This window comes from Stegodyphus dumicola, chromosome X1, assembly GCF_044657685.1.
Source record: "Stegodyphus dumicola isolate Sdum_Otavi_A_Nest chromosome X1, ASM4465768v1".
Taxonomy (NCBI): Eukaryota; Metazoa; Arthropoda; class Arachnida; order Araneae; family Eresidae; genus Stegodyphus; species Stegodyphus dumicola.
In genome coordinates, this window is record NC_140780.1 from 117,138,567 (window position 1) to 117,165,346 (window position 26,780).

General features: G+C 32.9%; 1 protein-coding gene across 4 annotated transcripts in view; it reads right to left on the reverse strand.

Moving 5' to 3' along the window:
- Positions 1–5,995: 5,995 nt before the first annotated feature.
- Positions 5,996–26,780, reverse strand: part of LOC118193537 (ralA-binding protein 1-like) — a 125,960-nt gene continuing 105,175 nt past the window's right edge. For all 4 annotated transcript variants that reach the window (XM_085807702.1, XM_085807701.1, XM_085807700.1 and 1 more), the window contains exon 15: positions 5,996–26,372. In XM_085807702.1, the coding sequence (XP_085663828.1) occupies positions 26,262–26,372 (111 nt within the window). In that variant the 3' untranslated portion in view covers positions 5,996–26,261. The remainder of the gene's footprint in view (positions 26,373–26,780) is intronic.

The window sequence follows — 26,780 nt, forward strand, 5'->3', positions numbered from 1 at the left end:
CGAAATACGACAAATTTGGCGACGAACAATTCGTAAACAAATCCGAACTGCAAGAACGTCGTAAAATACTGTCAACTCTGAAATTTTCACGATTATATATTTAATAAATATATACACATTTAAAAAATGACTCAGGCAGTTGTATTACAACAAAACAGCAATAATTAAATCGGCCTCTATTTCCACCGTCCATGACTTCACAGTGAGAGCCATCGCCATATTGAAAGTTACCCGTGATCCTTCAGAGGCAGAACTTTCGTCTGATTGGTTGAACGTTCGAGGAACACGGCTCCAGCCGGAACATTTTCGGACAAGTTTTAAAATGTTGCTCGTAGCCGGGACATGTTCCTCCTAGCTAGACGAAACATTTCTAGGAAGCCTCCCGCTTAAAGCTGTGCTACTAGAATCTCGTTTCTCGGAATTGTCCCGGGTAAGCGCACGCCTCCCTAGAAGTGATAGGGCCATTATTCGCTTACCGCGAAATTCCAAATTGTACTACGGGAGTATCCCCATTTAAATTAATGTATGGAAGAGAATCTAGAGGTCCGTTGTCAGTATTAAAATCGTCATGGTCAGGAGAAATTCCATTACCAATAAAATTGGGTAAAAGTGCTATTGATTATCTTCAGGAGCTAAAAATGGATTTAGAAATAGCAGCAGAGCAAGCATCTATAATTGCAGAATTGAAACAAGGTGTATATGCAAGAACGCTAATCGAAGGGCTATATATAAAGAATTCAATCCTGGAGATCAAGTGTACCTGCCGATTCCAGTAATAAATTATATACCAGATGGATAGGACCTGCAGAAATAGTATCTCGTTGTAATCCAGATTCTTACAGAGTCAAACTGACAGATGGTACAATAAGAAGAGTACACGTAAATAAAATTAGAAAATTTAATCCCAAGGTACAAGCAGTAGGTGTAATATTTGAGAACGAAGAACTAAGAGAAGTCCATCCTACACCCAGTGTGAGTGACAAGTCCGATCATTTTTCATCTTAACGAAGTAGACTTAAGCCATTTAGATGATGATAAAGGGAATGACATGATGAACTTGTTAAGAAAATATGAAAACTTATTTATAAATAAGGTACAAATTGCCAAAGTAGGAGAACATAAAATAAGATTAAATGACACTGAAAGAAAGAAGCCATATGTTTATCGAATTCCAGAAGCATTGAAGCCGCAAGTAGATAAACAAATCGAAGAAATGTTGTCATTGGGGATTGATTGAAGAAACCAACGCTGAAATTTCGTACCCTATTGTATGCGTTATGAAGAAAGACGGTAATCTTCGCCTTTGCGTTGACTTTAGATCCCTTAATGCAGTAACGAAACCAGATGACTTCCCTATGGAAAATCCTAAAGAGCTCTTATCCCCCATTGGAAAAGCCAAAGTGATATCCAGCATTGATTTACTCAAAGGCTATTGGGCCATACCATTAGAAAGAGAAAGTCAAGAATTAGCATGTTTCAAGACACATCAAGCTCAGTATCAATTTAAAGTCATGTCTTTCGGGCTACGCAATGCCGCTGCAACATTTCAGAGAATGATGAACCAGGCCTTTGCTAAATACAAAGATTTTGCTCGAGCCTTCGTCGATGACATAACAGTTTATTCAAATAGTTGGAATGAACATTTAGTACATCTTGACACCATTTTTTCAAAACTGTTAGAAGTACAGTTTTCTGTAAATCTCAAGAAATGTTCCTTCGCTAAAACTCATATTAAGTATGTAGGACATATCATCGGTTCCAGCAGTCATCGTATAGATCCAGAGAAGGTGGAGGCTATCCAGAAATTAGCTAGACATCAAACAAATGAAAAGCATTCTAGGCCTATGTAATTATTACAAAGATTACATTCCACATTACGCCGAAACAGCTTATCCATTAACCGAGCTCACTAAATGAAGGAGTCCTGAAGAGCTGTGCTTGACAGAAAAACACGACGAAGCATTCGATAAATTGAAGAAATGTCTAATGGAAGCACCCCTGTTCCAGGGTTACCTTTTATAATTCAATGTGATGCATCTTCAACAGGTGTTGGAGCCTGCTTATCTCAACGGAAAAACGGAAAGTTGTACCCGATTAGTTACGCCACCCAGAAAATAAGCAAAACACAACAAGCATGGCCAACTATCGAGAGAGAAGCTTATGCTGTTATTTGGAGCTTGAAAAAGTTTGAAACTTGGATTTTTGGATCACCTGTGGAACTGATAACTGATCACAATCCGTTAACTTTCATCACAAAGAACGCACCACAATCTTCTAAGTTACAGAGATGGGCTTTAGCATTACAAAAGTATGATACTACAATTTCACATTACCCAGGTGCTAAGTTAAGCAATGCTGATGCGTTGTCCAGACTAGAGACTATTGAGTGACTTGTGCGAAACAAAGAACTTTTCATAGACATTTATGAACTCTTAAGTTTATTATTTTGTGTGTGTGTTTTCTTTTTCAGCTACTCTCCTAGAGACTTTTAAGTACATCATAGAAACTTTTAAGTATTCTACTGCATTAGAATTATTTTATTACTAATTTTTAATCATTTATATGTTACAGTTTTAGAAGAAGTCTTTTAGTAGGTGTAGAAGTAACCTGTATAAGTATTGTGTTATATATCTTTTAACTTCAGTATTGGTTGATTTGTAGACTTTAGTAGGTAAGTAACTCTTTTGTTTGACGTCACCATAATTTGTCATATTTCAATAGGCTTTCCCCCTATTTCAATCTTTGATGGGGGGTGTGATGTATGGGTGACGCCAACCAACAAGATGTATAGAGGGCGCTGACTCTTAATCTGAAGGCGCTAAAAGTTTTAGTTTCCAAGAGGGAGACCGACAGAGAGGTCGTAGGGAAGGCTCGTGGAAGCCATTAATGAAACCGAAATTAACTTGTATTACTTTATATATTTCAGTTATTAGTTTTGTGTCTCTGTAATAAATGTTTAAAAATACAAAAGGGTGGAGTTATTTCTCTATGAGGCGGTGGATGAAGAGAGGGATGATATCACAATGTACAGGGTGATTATAATTAAAGTTTAAGTTTCAAACCGCTATAAAAAAAAGAACCACTCATGAAAATGACGTCAAATTTGAAAGGAATGTTATTGAAGAAGGCGGAAAGCGTATGGCAGAAGAAAAAATTTAGTTTCAAAAGTTAGCAACAGATGGCGCTGCAAGCGAAAGAAGACGTAAATTAAAATGTTAGTTAAATTTCAGTGTTATAAAGCCACCAGGTACCAGGCTGTTCCTCATTTCGCGTCTCAGACGTTCGCCATGGGTGTTTCACTGCAGGACCGCGCTCTGCTGGTAAAGCTGTATTACAAGAATGATGATTGTCAAGAGTAGCTCTGCAAAAATTCAGAACACTGAAGGGTATAAAAGAAGGCGTTGGTCCAATGAGTGTCGTAGGTCTAAAGAAAATGATGCAAAAATTCGAAACGACAAGTTCGTTTGATGTGCAATCTGGTAGTTGAAGAAGTGGCCACAGCATTACAGGAGGGGTTGGCCGGTGGTGTGCAACCGTGCAGTGCACGAGGAATTGTCCGAACATTGGACAGGCCTATGAGCACAGTGCTGAAAATTGTACGAAACATTCTGCAATGCTATCCGTACAAAATTGGCCATGTGCAGGAGTTGCTTCCGTCTGACCTGACAGCTAGGGAGACGTTTGCGTTAGAATTCCTGGCTCGCATGGAAGTGGATAATGAATGGCCGTGGAAAATTTTGTGGACAGATGAAGCCCATTTCCATCTGACAGGATACGTGAATACCCAGAATTGTCGAATATGGGCAACAGAAAATCCACTGGCAACGCACCCCGTACCACTTTATCCTGAAAAGGTCACGGTATGGTGTGGCTTTACGGCATCATTCATCCTACAACCATATTTTTTCGAGCAAACGGGTGCTTCCGGTCCTGTTCCCGCAACCGTCACTGGTCAGAGGTATGCGTCTCTTTTGTGCAACCACGTGATTCCAGGTCTGCAACAGCATGGATGTGTGGATGAAATCATTTTTATGCAAGATGGCGCTCCTCCGCACATTGCACATCCCGTGACACAGCTGCTGAGGCGCCATTTCGAAATGCTCGAATTATCAGCTGTCATTTCCCTACATCCTGGCTATCCCGATCGCCTGATCTTACTCCGTGTGATTTCTGGCTGTGGGAGTATCTGAAGGATGTTGTGTTCCGTGCTCCAATTGCAAATTTAGCGGAATTAAAGGCACGCATTTCGCAACACATTCTGAACATCACCCCGGAAACACTGCGATCCGTTGTGGAACATGCTGTTTGTCACTTTCAACTTGTTGCACACAACGGTGGACACCATATTGAACATGTTTTCCGCCAGTCTCGCGACAGTTCCGAACTTCTTTGATGAATGGTTCTTATGCGGTATGTCGCCGCAAAACTCTTGAAACCGATTTGTCCCTTTCGATGTGATATGTACAGTCATGCAAATAAAATTATTCAACAATTCTAATTTGTCAATGCGTTTTAATGTGTAACTTCCACCTTAGCCATTGTTTTACGAATCATTTCTCGTTTCTCGTCGTGATTCTGCCCCTTACAGCGCCATCTGTTGCTAACTTTTGAAACTAAATTTTTTCTTCGGCCATATGCTTTCCGCCTTTTCCAATAACATTCCTTTCAAATTTCACATCATTTTCATCAGTGGTTCTTTTTTTATAGCGTTTTGAAACTTAAACTTTAATTATAATCACCCTGTATATTAATTAAACAATTATTATAATTAAGCCTTTACTATAAGGTCTTTTTTTCCACCCTCACCAGAATGCAAATTAGTTGCTTTTCACATTTCAGCTGAGAGTCTGAATGCTTAGTTTAGAAGCTTCTGGTAGTAAGGTCTTGCTGTTACTATTGCCAGCTCTCTCTAAGTTGTATTCCGGCTTTAGCGTGTTGCTAGCCAAAGTTTGAAAATTCGCACTGTTAATCTGAGCCAGCTTAATCAGTCTGTTTTATGTGCAGTATCGGAATCTACTACTTGCATTTGAATTTAACCTTCTGTTATGTTAATTTAAATACCTGCAGGTAGTAGATCGTTTGTAAAAAATTTTGCCTTTTTTGTTCAATTAAGACTTCAAGAAAAAAGGTTACTATAACCTTCTTCAGTTTTTTGCGATTTAACTAACAGATTAAACGATAACATGCTATCAGAGTAGCAGAGTTTGCAGCACTCTGACACAAGCTACTAAATACAATAAAACCCCCAAAATGTGCCAAATGTAATAATTAAGGATGTAGATTATATGGAAATGTATTATTTTTATGCAAGTAATTTTCATTTCTGATAATCATAATCACTGTTTGTTAGCTATTGGTTGGCTCAATAAATGCCTTTAATTTTTGGCTAGAAGATACAACATTTTGAGAAAATAACTGGATTGTAATAATTTACCAATCTCAGTGAAAATATTAACAAATTAAATTAAGAACTCAAGAATAACTTTATTTTGATTTAAAATGAACACATTCAGATCCCTCTATACATGACTGTGGTATGAGGAATTTGGTCATATAAGAAATTTTTGCTTCTAGACTATCTTTCTATTACCTAAATTTCATATCTTCATTCTCAGTTTCTAGAATATGTTTTCTTGATTTACAGAATTTGATACTTAATAATCTTTGTTTTATGATGCAGTGTAAAAAAATTAAAATGTTTTTAGAATTTAAAAGAAAAAAATTACACACAGTTACAGTTTTACAATGATTAAAATATAGATATATGGTGGTTCAAAACCTACTGTGAGCAGAAAAAATCCATTCCATGCTAAATAAAATTATGCAAAATGTAAATACATAGTGAGAGAATTAGTAAACCACACCTGTTATTAACAATAAAAACTGAATTTTATATTACCTTTTCGGTAGTATGATGTTTAAAATTTATCTACACAAGATTAATAATATCAAAATGGATTTTTTATATATCAAAGTATATATTTTGAATCACAGCCACTTTTATAATACATTTATTTTATATATATATATATATATATATATAAACAGATGAAACAGATCATACTTTATTTCTGAATTTTTAAAAATATACAAATAATGTTTTGGTTCACAAATATATGATTGACAAATACCATATAAAACTGTTCACATTACATATATACACATCATACCCCACACATTTGACACAACCACTTAAAATTTTATTTCATTCAAATTCATAACTGATAACTAAAAGTAAAATACTCATTTTTTGTGCTTTTGCAGTTTTATATTAAAAAAAAAAAAAAAAAAAAAAAAAAAAAGAGCTTAAAACACCAAGCTCATAACAACTATTTCCGTAACCGGCACTTGGCAAAATTTCGGATTTGTTTACATCGGAAGAGAGCGTACATGCGCCAGAATATGGCAACCCTGATAATTGTTGCAACCCACACAGGGAATTTTCCGGAAGGAGGAAAAGGGAAATTTTCTGTTTACTTTTCGAACATAAGAGAAAATAAAGTTTTAAAATCGCAAATCATTATTAGTTCATATTTTCGCAAAACGTTTATGGGGTTTTGGGAGTTAAAAAATAAAGTTTGAAAATCGCAAATCATTATTAGTTCATATTTTCGCAAAACGTTTATGAGGTTTACTTTTCGAATATTACGGTAAGAGAAAATAAAGTTTGAAAATCGCAAATCATTATTAGTTCATATTTTCACAAAACGTTTATGGGGAGTTAATTGAAAAAATAAAACTTTTTTCTATTTATTCTCAGTTGCTTAGAGTATGTAAGAAATTGCTTAGAAAATTCTACTTTATAATTTTCCTCTGTTATTCCAGATTGAAAAAAAAAAAAAAAAACAACAGCATTTAATTTATTATAGCTTTTTTCTTACTTTTACTAGACTTCTAACGATAAAATTATTAATGCATTTAAATACATATTAAATGAAAATATTTAAATAGATATGGAGATGCATTAAATATCATTTGAACTAATTTAATTATGTTACCACTTGTTTTAATAACTCTGTATTCTTACACATAAAGATAAAAATTCTTAACCTTTTCTCCCAAGTCAAATGGATATTGCTGTAAAGTACGATTTCAAAAAAGTAAATCATTAGAATATTAAGCTGAAATTATATATCTGAAGCAAAGAGATTTTTCTTAAATTCGAACTGTGCACAAAACCTTTCTAGTGCATTCAAACTCTGAACTGGAAAAAGTTAATTTACTGTTGTGGAACTAATATGAAAATAATATTGTTGACAATATAGTAGTGTACCACCGAAGAATTTATGCTGGGAGAAGAAGCAAAGCTTCCATGCCACCGCAAAGCCAAATAATAACTGGCTAATTTTTACTCTTTTTGTGCATAAAATGTCATAGTTGTTAGTATCTCGTTAAAATGTATTTTATAATAATATAATCATTTACAAATGATGGAAATTTACTTGTCATTAAAACATTTTGTTCTAAACAAACTTCAGCTTATAAAAGAAGTTAAAGCTATTCCAACTTATCCCCATATTAAAGTTTTTTCCATTAAATCAGGTTCATATCTAATGCATCAAAAATATAAATAAACCTTCTTTAGTATTTGTCAAACATCATTTCTCATGGCTTTAAATTGAATGCAAGATTTATTTCACAAAGTTATGTTTTCACTTATGGGGCAAAACTTTTAAATTTGTTATTTCAATCTGTTGCATTAGTCTTTATTTTAAAGAATATATTGTATGTCATATGGCCATGAAGGCAACCTGGTTAAAAAAGAAATGAAATCAAACTTTGTAATTAATATTATTTGAAGCCATTGTGTTATACTTTGAGGAATATGTTGTATGGTAAATATGTGTGCTCATGTTTTTTCTAGAAAGGGCATAACATTTTTTTTACAGAAATAAATTACCTACTTACAATAGAGTTATATTGTCATGGCAATTAAATTTTTCTGAAAGAGCAGGATTATTTATGTTTTTAAGTATGAGTTTAGCAATGCTCCAACATAAGGTATTCCAATTTATATGAGCTTGAAGTTATACAGTTCCTTATTTTATTTTGCATATTTATGCTTGTTGTTTTGAAATTGTCAATAATTCATAAAATGCTGACGAACAAAACATTACTATGCCTATATATACAAATTAGCTTTAATGAAATAAGAAGCATCAAAGTATATGCTAATTGGCCTAAAACTCCATACCCTTCTTCAAAACAGCACTTCAGTTATAATTGTGTTAACAGACGATGCAGTTGTTCAACATTTTTATACACTGCGCTGTTACTTTCATACTTTGGTTCGGAAAAGTAAATGGGATTTGATATTCTTTATTTCTTCACCACATTATAATTATGAATTGAGTTATCAGAAAAGAATGATTAATTTTATGAAACCATTAGCATCAGAATAACTCCATTTCTTGCACATGTACTTTTTTTCCCAATGGCGGGCGCTTGCCTATGCCGGCATTGGCCACTCCTAAGGCCTGATGTCGTGGTCTTTCTAATCGGCAGGCCACCTTTGCCTCCTATGAAGGAACAGACAATTTACATGTCCCTTCAAAGGAGTCTTGTTCGTTATTTGAACCCGGGTCCTTCGGTATTGTACTCAGGCTCCCCTAACCACTATACCATCCGGGCAGCTGCGAATTTACTTTAATACGCTATTTTGTATTGATATGTAATATGAAAACTACATTTTTTAAAACAAGTGTTTTTTAGTCATTGGTTCTATTTAACTAGAATTCACATGTATTGTTTTATATGCAAAATAAATACGACCCAGACTAATTGGAATCTGACTTCAGAGCTTTCACTCGTTGCATCTGTCACATAGCTTCAGAGCTATAACTGTGTTATATTTAATGTTTAGTACTTAAATATTAACTTGTTAAAGTTAAAAAGTAATCAAGCTGAAGAAAGTAAATGTGACATATTTCTTAACAATAATGTGCAGTAGTCCCTCTTTAATAATGGTTTCGATTATCTGCAGACAATGAAAATGTCTATAGTACTATTATTATGACAGTTTAACACAGGATATCTGCACCACATTACCTCAGATTGGAACTATAGGATAAAATGTAGTTGAAAACTTTGGGAGGTTATAAATGAAATAAACGCAGAAGAAATTAACTCAAGCCATTCCCATTGTGAATGAACAACAGAGCAGGTAGAAAATCTATTATAATTCAGAATTAATGTTTAGTACTGGCAAAGAGAAAGTGAACAGTGTATTAAGTCAGATAGTTTTCACAATAGAAATATTAACTGAAATACAAAAGAACAAAACTATAAATTTCCCCTAATTAATTATTAATATTTTATTCAGTTATGTTTCATTATTAAACATGTTTATTACTTCTGTATCCTGCCAAATAGACTGGTTGCATAGAAGTTTTCTTAATTTTCTCTATGTGTGACATGAATGCATCCAAAATGCTAACCATTGTATTAACACTCACTCATTTCTAATGCTTTAAAGTCTCAATACTCGTTTAATTTAGCGTTTGTAGTATCAGTGTTACTACATTATGGTTAGGTTATTTTAATTACGGCAAAGCCTCCAGGGCTATCTGCCTAAGGGGAGGGATGCCTTCGTGAAGGGCTTTCTAAGGGAAATTGGCTCGTATACACGTTACACATGGGGAAAACCACGAAAACACCCATGCAGCCAGCCCGTTCGCGGGAATCGAACCTCGGACCGAACTACCAGTGTTCAGCGACTTTACCGCTCGGCCGCTGGTGGGCCGTTATTACATTATGAGTATTACTAATATTTTAATTCAGTGCTGCTTTTTAATTACTTTAACATTTATTTTATTCAATAAATAAATGAACTAAAATATAAAATTTGTTGTGAATGGATTTTGTAATATTTTATGTTTATAATTTTTATCCCTTCCAGCTGATTAGGTGTGCAGAAGCAGCAGACTTGTAAATGTGAAGGAGCTATTTGCTTAGTTATGCAGTAAAATTCACCACCCTGCAGCAAGCTTCATTTTAGTGTCATTAAGCTGTGAAAAGCCAGGCTAACCATCTTCAGGGCAAGTAGCTGCATCAAGCAAACCCAGTGACTTTCCAAAGAGGAATGTCAGTAAAAATAAAAACTTAATACCTAAATCTCGGAAAATCAGACAATTAAGCCACAAATCTTGTGACTAATTTTTCAGTTGCTGTGCTTAGTGCCATAAAGTTAGATGCCAATAAACTGAAAAGCTATGGCAGGTATTTTATTGTACCCTTTAATGAAATCAATTTAAAGCAAGCTTATCAGATGATAAGCAAAATGATTGCATCATTGGATATGAAGACTATGGTAATGATTGCATTGCTGGGTATGCAGGCTATGGTTCTACAATGAGCCAAATGTAATATCTCAGTATGCTGTGACTATTAAAATTTGAAAATGATTGCATCATTGGATATGAAGACTATGGTAATGATTGCATTGCTGGGTATGCAGGCTATGGTTCTACAATGAGTCAAATGTAATATCTCAGTATGCTGTGACTATTAAAATTATAACTTATGTATTATTATTTCATATTGGTCATATTAGGTTCTGAAATGGATGTTCTTTTTATATAGAACTATATAAATGTAGAAAATCTGAGAAGTTAATTTTATATGGAAAGCCTTCATGCAAAATTAATAGCATCTTGTTAATTTCATATGTTCTGTGAAAGTAATTGCAAAATATAGAATTAATGCATTATCTGAGATTTGAGACAAAATTTGTTAAGTTAGAAGATATTGAAATAGATAAACAGGAAATGAAACATGAAATTTATATATTTAATATTGAAATAAATATCTCAATAAAGTGGCTGTATGTAAAGTATAATGATGCAATTTTTATAATTTTTTACTAAAATGCTAAAATTATGTGCTATGAAAATTTTATTTTAATTAATATTTATAATTTTTCCTTTGCAAATTTTTATCCAAGGTGTCTATGTTTTAGCTATTTTAGATTTTTCTGTTTTAATGTTAAAAATGTCTTCTTTATCAGCATTACATTAAAATCCATCTCATAATCATTTGAAAATGAAGAAAATTTCATTCTTTTCAATAGTTTAAGAATATTTTCATAAAACATAATTATGGAAAAAATTAACTGATACATTTATAGTTATATATACATAAAGAAGAATTTTTTAGAAAAATCCTTTTTTTTTAAATAGCAGAAAAATTTCATGAGCTGTAGTATGTAATATTAGTTGACTTAATATGTAAAAGGAATGTTTAATCAAATTATTTTTATTATGCTTTTATAAATATCACTGTAATTTTAAAAGTTATTGAATTTAAAAGTGAAAGAAAAAGCTACAGTTATTTCAAGACTCTTTAATAAAACAATTCTTTATTCTTGTATTCTCGTATGAAAATTTTCAGTATATTTAACATAAAATTGTATGCATGTAAATAAATTTTTTAATTTATTATTTTCATTCTGTTAGCTTCAATTTTTATTCTCAATAAATTTGATATTTAATATTCAGCTAAATATATTTAATATTCAGCTAAGTTTTATTAACCATGACTTTAATTGCTGATAAGCATTTTAAATTTCATCCTGTCAAAAAATTAAAAATTCCCTTCTTTTTAATAGTTTTTTCATACAGCTCTCATTTCCTGTTTAATTGTAAATATTGCATACTTATATAATTTTATAAAGCATAACTTCCCTCTCCTGAAAAAGCACACAGATTCCTTCTTAATTTAAAATTCAATTACAAGACCAATGTGAAAATGGAACAAAATAACACATATGTCTTTAATAGAGGACAACATATCTATAATTTCCTTAGCTTTATTTATCGCATTAACTTCTTTACCTATTAAAAAAATTCTGATTCCCCCCCCATGAGTGCAAAGTCATAAATACCACTAATGCACACATTTACATTTACACATTTGCTGCCCCTTAATGTAGTATAAGTAATGTTACTCTTCATTGATAATGTTTATTTTCATTTTAACTTTGCCTCTATCATTCAATTTTAAAATAAGCGTAAATTTGTATTCTGTTTGTTTTGTTTATCAATATTTATTTCAAGATTCACATATCTGCAATTTCCAACTCCATTTATTAAAATATATTATGCATTTGACTCTTTATTTACATTATTTATACATTATTATTGATCTTATTGTCTTTTATGGATTGTAAACTGACTCTGGATGAAGGAAATTTCCATTATTAAATATTTTCTATTAGCTTAAATAAAACATAAATACACACACACAGAATGTTTGAAATAGGTTTTATGCTTAATATATTGACTGTTCTAAGGATGGAAGAGTTATACAAATAAAAAATGTAATTTTGTAAAATCATTACGTTTGAAGTAAGAAATAGGGCAAATAAGCAAAATCCTATCTGCAGTGCCAGACTTAATTATCGAAGCTTAGGATGGGAATCTCACTTGGTCACCCTATATCGTAATGATCACCATACAAAATGTCAACACAAATATTAAATTAACATTTATTTAATTAAAATTAAATATTTGAATTGATTTGAAAAGCAAGTCTTAAGATTAAGGGAAAAAATTAAATTTAGCAAACTAATTTATACTTAAAAAAGCTTATTAATCAGCTATTTTTGACGATTTAAAAATTGTTAAGTTTTCTATAAATAAAAAAGCTGTAACTGTTTTTAATGAATTTTGACTTACAAAAATTTGTTTATAGTTTTGTCAAAAATTCGTTAACATGTTTAGCTACCGTATTTTCAATGCAAAAAGACTGACAAACCATTAAACCTTGGCACATTGTTGATCGAAAATAGCTTTTAATCCACTTCAACTTGGAAAAGCTTCTCTAGCATGGAGCAACTGAAACATAAACTGTTCAAAAAAAATCTTTACTGCCAAATATGAGTTAAGGATTGATTCTCCCAATACAGACCACATTTTAGCTTCATCTTTTTTAATACATACTTAAAAACTTAAGGTTCTTCGGAGGCCTCTCCTCTTAATCAGTGGCCTGGCTGTTCTGCTCCCCCTGGTACTCTTTTGCCTAGCCAGAATATGAAAAAGGTGCAATACCCTAGCTGAATTTTCGATTGCTAGCAGTACTTATTTCTAATTACACCACGAAGGCATGCGATAATAAAGGAGAAAATTCCTTACATTCTCCCCCACTTCAGGGATGACTAGGAAGGTAAGGACCAGTTGCTAAATCCTGATAGTGACATATTTATAGTCTACCACATTTTACTTCGGGCGCCAATAGGCAGGAAAAATATACGTTGCTCTCGCCAAGTTTCGAACTCCTAACCTCATGATTTCTAGGCGGGCAGGCTTCCGATTAAACCATTAAGGACCGCTTTAAAGAGGAAGAAATACCTATAACTCTTCCTATTAATAATGATTAATTTTTCTCAGACTTGTTTTCCAGTAAATTAAATTAATATGGCGTCATGTTTTATAGTTTTATTAGCTTTTATCCACGGCTTCACTAGCGTTGATGTCATTAAATAAGTTTCAACTCCACGTGAATTTTAAAAATACACTCCGTGTAAAATTTCAGTAAATACTGCCCTTCTTCAATATCTATAGACCACGGATATTTTGTATTTACACGAAGTGTATCGCTACGAAATCTAGTAAAACTGCTACGTATGTTTTCTGATGACTGAAAAATGTTTGTGAAAGAAGAGCCCAAACATGCAAATCCTGAAGGATTTTAAATAATAAATTAAATTAAACAAATAAAAATTAATAAACGCTTAATTAATAATTGTTATGCTTTCACGCCTTAATTACTTAATTGATCATCATGAAATTTTCCAAGAAATATTTTTGATATATTAGCAGTGGCGTAGCTAGGGTGGGGCAAGGGGAGAAATCTGTTCCTGGGCGCAGCATCCAAGGGCCACCTAATCGATGCTACGAAATTTTTTATGAAATGTTTTCCATTCTTGGCACACAGAAAGGGGCGCAAATTTTTCAGTTGTCTCCAGGCGCTGGAAACTCTAGCTACACCCCTGTATATTAGAAAAGGTTATAAATAAAATGTTTATTAAATATTTATTGTGTATAAAATGTTTGTGTGATTTAAGCCACGCACCTGCACACACAGACGAACTTTTACATAGTTTAACATGTAATATTTATACGACAATCATTTTAACTATAAAACCCATAATATAGTTTAAGTTTCAAAGGATAAGTTATATTTTATAGCCTATAACCTTTTCTAATATATCAAAAATATTTCTTGAAAATTTCACGATGATCGGTTAAGTAATTAAAGCGTGAAAGCATAACAAACAAACTCGCATTCGCATTTATAATATTAAAAACAATTTTATTTTCGTTATGACATAAATACGAATAACCTTGCTTTGTTAAGTTCCCCACTTTAAAGGTAGCCTCTTATGTGCATCGGCAAAATAAAATTCATCTTTCTGTTATATATACAAGCTGACTCGAACTCTTATCTTTAACAAAAGTCAAACGAAATAAACCGTATTTATATAGGGCAACAAGGCCAGAAATGGAAAACAGATAAATCTGTATTTTGTGCCAGTGCTCCTGGTAGGCACCTGGTGTGGTATATTTAATTATGGCAAAGCACACTAGGGCTACCTGCCTAAGGGAATGGATGCCTTCATGGAGGACTTTCTAAGGGAAACTGGCTCGTATACACGTTACACATGGGAAAAACCACGAAAACACCCATGCAGCCACACATCGTATAAAGATCGATCGCTGTTCGAAAAAATAAAATTCTTTATAAGGGTGCCTTTGCAAGTGCCTTTTCCTTAATCTTAAAGGCATGCGAACTGTACAAAAATCAGTCTCTAATTTTTAAAAATGAAACCTCTGTAAGGATACGGACACTTTAAGCCAAGACTCTTTATGTGAATGTGGTTTTCATTTGCATTTCAGATTAATTAATGATGCAGGGGATGGAATTAATTTTCGGCACTTTTGTGAAAAACAAGATTTTTCTACGGAAACGCGAGTCACACATTTCTGCAAAGGGTACATTTATACTAAGTCCAGTGAAGTGAATTTGCATAAAGGTGCCAAAGATTTATTTGATCCCCTGCTTAATTAATTAATCAGTAATGAAAACAAAAATTGAACTTACATAAGGATGCACTTTTATGAAGAGTGCTTTTCTGAAGTTAGAAAATAATACACATCAGGGACGTTCGTCTTTAAGGAGGTGCATTCCTAACAAGGTTTCTTTAGGTAACCCAGGATTATCAAGCAGCCACCGATTTGCACATGCGTGCAAGTATCTTTATGATGTAGAGCCGTTTCTAGTGAGGGTGGAGAGCGTAAAAGTACGTGGGCTTCGAAAATCAGGGGCGGCCGGACTTCCGTGACATCTAAATATTTCAAATTCATTGTACATACTTGTCATATGTTAGTACTTGTTATACACTTTGTCATATGTAAGTATTTAGTAAGTACGAAATATAAATTTTAGTAATCATTGAGCATTTTTTTTAAATTTTGGGGCAGCAATCTTATAAAAGTACTCGGGCATCCAATGGCCTAGGAATGGCCCTGTTATGATGTACTCCTTATCAAACCATCTTGATTCAAGGCAAACTAGATATCTAGTTGGCTTGCTCGATTCTTTTAACAGAGCATTTGTGATCTAGAATCTCGAAGCTGTATTTATGGATGAAGTGTCCTTTCTTATAAAGACGTCTTCGAGATCTCAGCGCAGACTATGGGTCCAGAAGAACTCACTGCTACTCAGTCACATGTTGCTTACCGCTTCACCTTTAATATGTAAGTGGATGACTGTTTACTGAGCCTATACCTACTACTCCCCAAAATGGGAGAGTAAGATTTTTGTAGGCCAGATTTCCCATGATTTCTGAAGATAACCCCATGACACTGAGCCATTGTTTATGATTCCAATCCAAGTGGCTCCAGCCCATTATGTCATTCATGCATGTGAGTATTAAGTGAAATTTTGTCAAGCAGTGGGTTGGAGCATGGTGAACCTTTGTTGAAGCTCTCATATTCACCTGAATTATTTAGCATAAATTACTTTCTAGGGAAGACACAAAGCTGGATTTAGACTTGATAAGGCCCTAAGATATTTGAAATATGGGGCCCTTTATAAGTTTGTTATACTATATTTTAATACTATATTTATACTACATTTTAATTTTAGAGAGGCAAAGAAATTTGAATACCCAAAGCTACAGCTTGTGTAGCTTATACGTAAATCCTGTACTGGGAAGACACTTGAGACCAATGTGCATTAAATGGTTGTTGTTTCTGATGTAGGGCTTGCTGCAATAACTGCAAAAGTGGCTAATACTAGGCTACGAAATTGAAAGTGCCTTCGAAAATATTTGGCAATCCATGTGAAGTTAATGACAGGGATGCATTACTGAAAATTCGCTGAAATGTCAAACATCGTTTTTAAACCCTATTATGTGACTATAAGTTTTCTTAGCTGGTCTTCTTACATTTACTCAATCGGGCCAAGACTCTATTTATATTGTTATTAATGTTTGATAAGCCAGTGATAATATTTTACTCACTGTGATAATACTGATAAGTAAACCAGAACCATTCTAGCTAATAAATGAAGCTTTAAAAAAAGTTACATTTTCATTAAAAAAATGTTTTTTAGTTTCGAAATTAATTTTTTTCCAAAAACGTAATTTAGAATTGCAAATAGGCAGACAGAAGGAGCATTACGGATGATTAATAACTGCTCGGCGCTAAATTCTCAAATGCGAAAGGTACCTAGCTACCTAACTATTAGTGTGCATTATGCAAAGTGCCCTGCAAAGTGAATATTACAGTGCTACTGGGGCACTTCACATAAGTAGAACCCAATGGGAAAGAGTACATTTAGTATAATTGTTTGCAGCGAAATAACCTATACCATTCTATTTGAAACACTTTACTCCATTTTATTTTAATCAAATTAGAAAGCAGTATTATTAATTATAAATTCTGAACTGTAAAAACAAGACCTTAAATATAATCAAATGTAGATTGTGAATAAACATAAGAGTACGAATATAAGAAAAATTATACCATATAACAATTTTATATTTGTTTATTGGCAATAAATAGCAGTTCTAATTTCAATAATTCTATTCACAAAAGCTTGCATGAACTTCTTAATAAATATCGGCCAAAATTATTAACTTAACGACCTGAGTTCATCGTTCACTGCAACCATAACCGGTCACAGCAACTTTCGGCGCCAAAATTGGGCATGCGCAGAAAGGATGTCTCGTGACAAAGTAAAAGCGTTATCACATTAGCTGTTTGCTGCTCGGACAAAACGTTTGTAGCAAAGGTTCTGAGAAACGGCCTTTGGCGAAATAGGGTTACCATCTTCACTTGGCAAACAGGCTGAAAGCCAAACAAAAATCAGTTATTGCTCAGATTGGCGAAAGTGACGTTTCCTTTCAAGTGACATTCGCTTCTTCGTGTTGTTTTGTATCACTCACACGCTTTTCGTTTTAAACTTTATTGTTAGTAATGGAAGATAATAGAAAGGTGATTGCTATCAAGTTAATCACTTTGATCTCCACTCTGGCACTTCATGTAACAGACTTCACTTCTGGTTATAGCAATCAATTACATCAGTAATAGCCAAATTCTGTATACACTAAGAATAGTTTAAAAACATGTGCTGGATAAGTCTACTTATCACACATCGCTTATGTGTATTTTCTGTTGTCTGCATTTCAATGAAAATTTGATGGCTCACTGGAAAATGTGTGACCTGGTGAAAGCATTTTCTGACTAACTTTATGGCTCATAATTACTGTTCTGTCCATTCAAATGACAAAAATCTATATGGCTGATATTTACCTCCTCACAGCCAGCAGATACTATTTAGCAAAAAAGATCAAATAAAGCATATGAATACACGAGCAATCAAAACATGTGCGAGTTGTTTACTGTCCCATAGAACACTCGGTAATATACCTAAAACACATTAATTATACCAACTCTAGAAATTAGGTGTTCACATCATGAGTTTGTTTTATGGTTTGGTTTATTGAGATTACAGCAAAGCACACTAGGGCTATCTGCCTAAGGGAAGGGATGCCTTCGGGGAGGACTTTCTAAGGGAAACTGGCTCGTATACACGTTACACATGGGGAAAACCACGAAAGTGTCCATGCAGCCAGCCCGTTCACAGGATTTGAACCTCGGACCGAACTACCAGTGTTCAGCGACTTTACCGCTCGGCCGCTGGTGGGCTCAGTTGGTTTTATGTGATTACCGCAAAGCCTTGAGGGATAACAACAGGAGGGATCCCTTTGTAGAAGATTTTTTAAAACTGGCTCGTATACCAGTTACAAATGGGGCAAACCAAGGAAATATCATGTAGCCAGCCCGTTCGCGGCATTCTAACCTGAGACAGAACTACCAGTGTTCAACGACGCTTCGGCCACTAGTAGGTCCGTGCACTTAATTGGAAAGTGCAATTCATTATGTAAACAGACATGAAGGTGATAATCAATAGTGCACTGTTTTAAGTAATCAAATGTTATAAATGAACAGCTGTTACATTTCTTATTATTTATTAGTCATGTTTTTATTACGCAGATCATACGTATGATATAATTATGAATTAACCCAATAACAAAATGTGTACACTCTTTAGTACTCAAATACTCATCAATTATTTTTCAACTGATTATTACATACCCATAATAATTTGCAAAGAACTGATAACTATAGTTGCTGCCAATTACATAATCGTTATCTGAATTAAAAGTAACTTCAAATAAACTTTTTGGCGATGTTCATTTTTGTATTCATACATACATATATATATACACATCTAATAAGTCATATATTTACATACAGATAGAGAGATGTGATGTTTTAGAAGTTGTTAATATATATTTATTAGTATTAATGTAATGAATAAGATTTATATTAATGAATGTATATACAAATGTTTTTCATCATGCATAATAATAAATCCATAAATTTTCAATGTTTCAATATGTAGCATTTACAATAAAAGTATAGTTTCTAATGTATTTATAATTCAAAAAGTATTTCATTAACAACATGAAAATAATAGACAAATTTAATGAGTATTCTCATTATTACATAAGCTATGCTTTTCTTTTTTATGCATCTTTTATGCTGTTTAAAATGTGTCACTGATTATGCAGTTAACAATTTAAAAGATAAGTAATTAGGAGAAAAGCCGTGCATATACAAACGGATTTAAAAAAATTATTCAACTTAAATTTAAGAAATAAAATTCTATTATATAACGGTGTTATAATACACGATCAGCACGAAATATGACAAATTTGGCGAACTTTTGGCTACGAACAATTTGTAAACAAATCCGAAATGCAAGAACATCGTAAAATACTGTCAACTCTGAAATTTCCACGATTATATATTTAATGAATATATACACATTTAAAAAATGACTCAGGCAGTTGTATTACAACAATACAGCAATAATTAAATCGGCCTCTATTTCCACCGTCCATCACTTCGCAGTGAGAGCCATCGCCATGTTGAAAGTTACCCATGATCCTTCAGAAGCTGACCTTTCGTCTGATTGGTTGAATGTTCGAGGAACACGTCTCCAGCCGGAACATTTTGGGAAAAGTTTTAAAATGTTGCTCGTAGCCGGGACACGTTCCTCCTAGCTAGACGAAACATTTCTCGGAAGGATGCCGCTTAAAGCCGTGCTACTAGAATCTCGTTTCTCGGAATTGTCCCGGGTAAGCGCACGCGTCTATAGATGTGATAACAGCATAAGTGTTACTTTGTTATTAATACAATTTAATATTTTTATATTATTATTTAATATATATTATGATATAAATTAACTTTAGTTTCATATATTGTGAGAGGATGCTAAAGAGAATAAAGTAAATTCTTAGTTTAACATGATTACTTAACTTATAATTATTATATAAGTTAAGTAATAATTGATACTGAGAAATTTTTGTTTTACTTTTACTGTATGTTTTAAGTTATTTCTAGATTTATAAAAATAGTTTAGGTATTTATAAAAGAGTAGGTTTCTTGATTTATTTTATGTTAGATATTTTTTTAGTTTTAAAGCATGAAACTGTATTTTGTAAAGCTGATTTCTGCAAATCGTATATTTGACAACATTAAGCAGTTATATTTAATGTAATTTAAGGAATTTCATTTAATATTTCTTAAACTTGTGCTCAGCAAAAAAATGTTATATTTTGTTTTTCTTATTATTTGCAGTTACCCTGATAATTCGCAGATGATATCTGAAGAAACAGCGATGAGTAGTGTCTCGATGTTACCATAAATTCGATAAGTCCGTGTTTTCAAATTTTGTGCATGTTTGGTAGGTCAGAGCTGTTTTCCCTCTCCGATTTCCCTCGGACAGGGAAAACAATTTTGGCCGCCATCTTGGATTTAGAAAAAACGCCCTTTGGCGTGTTTTTGAAATCTAAGATGGCAGCTAAAAAATCGCCAAGTGCCGGTTACGGAAAATTTGCCCAACTATAAGTAATAGTATAGCCCACGGAGTATAAAGAAGGAGGGGAAACTGGTATTACAACTTTTCCCCAAAATGGTCCACTTTTGTAGCATTATTTATAGAGGGCGCTGCAATCGTTAGCTTTTCTACTTTTCGTAGGATTTGACATAGGCATCAATACAGAAAATATTGATTTGATATCAATTTCCATCATGAGTAATTCTTGTAATGCAACATGCTTTGTCCCTGGATGCAACAGTGGTTATACATCTGTTAGGCAGAAGAATAAAAGCTTCGAAATCAAGAATCCAAGTATATTTAGAGCTCCAAAGGTGAGCAACATTTATATCATGCCTGATCACAGTCAGACGAATTTATATAACTTTACAGAACATCTGGATTGCTAGTAAATAAGAGGGTATTTAAAAAGTAACAGATTGTAAATTAGTTAAATATTTCACAGAGCTTTAAATTGGAAACTAGTTAAATATTTTATACAGTCAAAAGTCGTTAATCCGGACTCGTCGGGACTTCGGCGATTCCGGATTATCGATTTTTCCGGATTATAGATCATCAGTTTAAATCTTGTAAGATAGCATGCAGAAATTCTAAAATTAAAAATATGAAACCGTAATTTATGAAATAAAGAACAATTATGATCTAAAGGGTATCAAAATTTACAAAAAAAAAAAAAAAAAAAAAAAAAGAAGCTTGATATTTATTTGTTTACTTTATTAAACATTTCTTTCAATGTAAGTTGTTTAAGTTGCTTCATTTTATGTGATAATACTTTCTCTTTAATTCTATAAACAGATTTAATTTCTTGTTCAGTTACAAAGTCCCGCTGTTCAAGTCCCGTTAATTGCTGTGCCGAGAATACCTACTAACAGGGTTGCCACTCAAACAGGAGAATGAAATTCCCTGACTTTTCCAGGTTTTCCAGGTGTGTTTCAATAAAATTCCAGTCTATCCGCGTAATGTACGTTGGCTGTGCTAAGAGGTAAATTAATTATGGTATTACTTGTATTGTGTAGCAAATTCACTTAATTATTCAATAAATCCCAGAGGACATTTATTCTTAATTATTCTTGGTATACTTTGTTTGATAATTTTGTTTAGTTTTCCACTTAAGAAACTTAATAAAATTTAAGATATATATATTGGATAACAAATGTATGTTTTATTTAATTATTACTCATGATCATCACCAGTTCAACACGAGGCTAATCCGGTCCTTATAAATCACAACGCAATGCTAAATAGTTAGGTTAGATTTTAGGTAAATTTAATTTACGTGAGGTATGCTCTTAAAACCTTAACACTTGAAAACACAAATATAATTATAATAGTTGTTGTTTTCTCCACTGAAGATTGAGATTAGAATCTTCCCAATCTGGAATAAAATAAGGCTTTTTTTGCAGACATTCTGCAGCTAAACAAAAGAAAGAAATCTATTTTAATAAATTGAGGTATTTTATATTTATTTTGCAGCATACATAAGGAAAAAATATGTGCATTTAATTTCGTGATGGTATGTCATCATACTGCTATAATTAATTTCAGGATTATGCCAGAGAAAATTTCCTGAAATTTGGAAATATTATTTACTAATAATAAATAAATTTAGAGGGAAGAAGCAACATTAAATTATATGAATAACATAAAAATAATTACTTAAAAATTGAATTAGAATAATCATCTATATTTTAGCGAATATAGTTATATTACATGGCTAGCCTAGATGACTGATTACTATTTTTTTATTTTACTGCAAAATGGCAAGGTATTTATTAAAAAGAAAAAAAAAGGGGGTTTAAAAAGATTTTGCGGTAAAATTCTAGTATACGGTAAGGCTTTGGCACGATTTTGAAAATTGTCGCCAAGACCAAAATGACCCGTTTACTGCGCATCAAGATGTCGCCAAATCCCATTATTATTCTAACCAAAGAACGTCTATGTAAAGAAGAAAAGGTTCCATACAAGTAAAATGCTATTACGCCGCTAGAATGCGGAGGGAAAATTTGCCAAGGGATTTGGCGACGGAACCTGGCGGTCAGAATTTCCCTCTCCGCGATGTGTACAGGAAATTGAGAAACACGTGTTAAGAAGAAACGCTCTTTGACAAAAAGAAAACTACGAAAATCTGTTTTTAAATTATTGCGAAAAATCCAAGAAGAAACGTTTTATCAAAGGACTTTCTTCTTGGATTTTTCGCAATAATTTTAAAAACGGATTTTTGTAGTTTTTTTTTTTTTTTTTCTCTGAAAATAACTAATCTATGAATTAATTTACTTGCGCCAAAAAATATTTTATTTTCCTTTAGAGTTTAACCACTTGCGCTAACTTCACGGTTGCGGTGCCGTGCGCTACAATATAACAAGTGGTAAAGTGTCTCATTTACGCCGCTCCGCATCTGCGAGTGCAATACAGAGCTGTAACTCGAGAAATAAACAATCTCGTTAGGCGACGTGTGCACCACGTTATTTTCATTTTTGCGATAAATGCTTATCGACGTGGTGTTCACGTCGCTCGCGGTTTGAGACAAAAGCATCTTGACGTGCGTGGCACGTCTTTTTAGCGCAAGTGGTTAAAGAAATTTTAAACGATATTCATTTTATGAACTCTTGATAACGTGACCTTCGAACTTCGACACCGGTTTCGAGCTTTGGTGACAGATATATCAGACATGCACAGCTGTTTCCCTCTATGATGGAACGGAGCCACAGCCACGTCTGTTGCAGAGAGGTTTTCCTTCTTTACAATACATATTCTTTGATTCCAACCTCCATAGTACCGTATACTAGGATTAAACCCATTTTGTTTTATACGAGAACAGGTACTTTCTTTAGTTCATGCACTGCACATGCGATTCTCGAGAATATTGGAAACCAAAAGTTGCGGGAAAGTTGCTTTGCCTTTCTAAAAGACAATCAAATTGGAGCTGCGAAAATTGGCTCTATGCCAGCTACCCGAATGACACTCACGTGATACATAATTCGCCAAAAAAGTTACCTCTTCCGACGTTGGCGCAAAAATCGCTTTTTTTGGCGGGATCGTTGTATGAACTTTCCTGACTTTTCCAGATTTTGACAAAAATACTTAAATTCCCTGACTTTTCCCTGAATATTTTGGTCAATTTTCAAATTCCCTGACTTTTCCCGGTTCTCCCGGTTTTCCAGGTAGCGTGGCAACCCTGTACTAACTTGTCAATCGAAATTTTTTTGTTTTTCACTAACCTCTCTGTCACATTCTTCATGTCTTTATCCATTTTTTGCAGCAATTCCACTTTTTGTTTGTTGGACATCGAAACATACTTTCGTTTTGTAGATCCTTTGGAAGTTCCAGCATCGGAAATTCTATTTGACATAATCGAAAGTTCAAGTTTACTTTTATAAAATTGCTCTTACAGTCTGCAAAAAATAATAAGCGGGATCCAATTCGAAGAGTAAGGAACAACGCAATCATTAACATTAACTGAAATAGATAATTAGATAATTTTAGCTTACACCGTCCGTTATACATTACATGCGCAGGCGAAAACGTATTCTGCACTTGCGCACACGCATATGCACAGTAGTCAAGGTCTTACGCGCACGCCTAAAACGCCTGTGCGCATGTGCCAACGCGGCGCATGCGCAGAAAGTTTTTAGCTTTGAGGTCCGGATTATAGATCATTCCGGATTATGGGTGTCCGAATTAACGACTTTTGACTGTAAAACTTATGTGCATTTGCATTTCGTGCATGAAAGCAGGCAATCCTGAGATTTTAAAGTTAAATAAATTTCTGGAATTATGCAAGAATGATGGAATATTTGCCTTTTTATTTCATTTACAGAAAAGAAGATTAACTCATTTCCCCTTCTTTTCCATTTGAAGTAGGTTTTCATAATAAATGGAAATGAACACTGTGCTGCTTAAAATTAACTTTATCATATATCAGGACTTAGGTTGAGTTTTTGCATCTATACGGCCCACGACAATGTCACGCGCAATTTAATCTATTGCGGCGTTTCTGTGTAATTTAAATTTTTTTCACGCCATTTTTCTCGAGTGCAGCATTTACACTGATGCGGACTTTCTTCCGGAAATTACGGTAGTTAATGATATTTTTTAAATACCGCAGCAAGCATACATTAGGTATTCTGATATTAAACTGGTAGTTTTGCAACAAATGTAATTAGAGTCTATTAGTAAATGATCAGTTCAATAAATGAAAATAAAAAATAGGGGATCTTTTCCAGTAAAACATAACACATGCAAAGCATTTTTTTTTCTTCAAAAAAGCTACATGTACCAATTTGAAACTTAACAGCGAGAAAATATAACATTATAGCTGTGATAAAATTTTTCTGAACATAAGAAATTCATCTTTTAGGCTATTGAATAGGATAGAATTTTCCTCCTTTGGAAAGAAAAGAGGACATGTACTTTTAAAATAAAAAAGATCTGCATTATATTTTTAGTTAAAATACTGCATTTATTGGTTAGAAGTCAGTTCAAGCAGGACAAAATTAAAGATAGATTGAATTAGTCAATATTTTTTACTCTTTATATTTAATTATGAATAATATAGTTCAGCATAACCAAGCGTTCAGAATACTTAACTGAATTCAAATCCAAATTCTATTTTAAAATCTTTTGAAATCAATTTGAAACATACTTCTCAAATAACAAATATATGGAAATTTTTAACAGAAAACGATAAAAATATCAAAATCAAAACTGACATCTGATTCATAAAAAAGAATAACTTATTATGATAGTAAAGAAAATTTACTGAGTGAAGCAAAAAATTCTATAAGCTTCATTAATATTTCGCCACAGTTTATACCAAGCTGTGTATCTAAGCATTTTACAAAATGAGAGACGCGAAGAAACTATTCTAATTAAATTTAACATATATACAGCAAGTATTATTACTAGTAATATGATTATTTTTCTAAGGGGGAGGGACTGAAAAATAATCATTAAATTAACCATTCATAAATCTTCAAATTAATCATTCATAAAAAGTACTACAAGCCTTACAGCATGAAAGCTGTAAATTAATTTTATAATTTGAGGAATAAAATACAATCATTAGTGAGCAGAATATTATAACGCTGATAATATCGCAATCCATGACATTAAAAACATAAACATTTTTTCAAAAGTTAGTAAGTTTCACCGCATGGCTACTCAATAAATGTTTACATTTGGAGCTACTAAGATGGAACAACAGCGCCATCTAGTGAACGCAACATTTTAAGACCGTTTTTCTACTAGGCAGTTTCACCTCCTTCATTATACTCCGTGGTACAGCCTTATTTATTACCAGTTATGATTTCAAAATGTATACACAAAGTACATATTTTTACATTATATAGATAACTGAAATTTGATAATCACATTTACTTCATAAACAACAGGATATTAAATAAGACTAATTCTGTTTTTATTCCTAAATTTTAGAAAATGATTAAAAAAATTACCAAAAAAGTTTGACACCAACTGAAACTTTAGTCCAAATGACAAGCATAAATCCCATTCAGAATGTATGGAAATCAACTCGTAAGTTAAAAACCCAAATAGAGCATCCTAGGAATCACAAATGAACTATGAGACAAACTGTTCTTGCAGTTTGCCTACTGTTGAGACATGAACTATTTATACTTGTGGAGGGGCAGAATTTTTTATCTGATATCTGTATTTGGATTGAAACCCAACATTAGCCAAATTAATGTTGTAATGCTGTCCTAATGTGTGAAAATTTACTGTCAACAAATTTCCTGAAACACTTAAAATACTCATGAATATATTCATTATTTCTATGACCTCATATATTTAGCTTCTGACTGTAGCATTTTCATTTGTACTTTGATATTCATGCAGACTTCACGTTCTGTCTGAATAACTTTACAGAGTTCCATATTTTTTACCTGAAAGAATAAAAAGTTTTAATAGCAAAAATTATACTTAAATATGAAGGAAATTTTTATAAAATACAAAAATATCATGAATGCACACAAAATTTCTTAATGACCTGCTGTAAAATCGTGAAAAAGATACTTTAATGCAACAGGTATATGGCAAAAGTGACTGCTAATTTTTCGAGATTGTGGAGCATAAATACACATAAACAGGTGTTCTAAAAGCAAAAGAAAAGCAAAAACTCAATAATGTGAAAAGTATAGATAGTAGCAAAATGCAATTTTTCACAGAAAGACTTACAAATTTATTTTTAATAAAGGAAGATTTTACTGCCAGAAGGCTACATTTTTCACAAACAGGTAATACTTCAGTTATCTTCAAAGTCTGTACACAGGTGCAACACAGTTTGCCACACA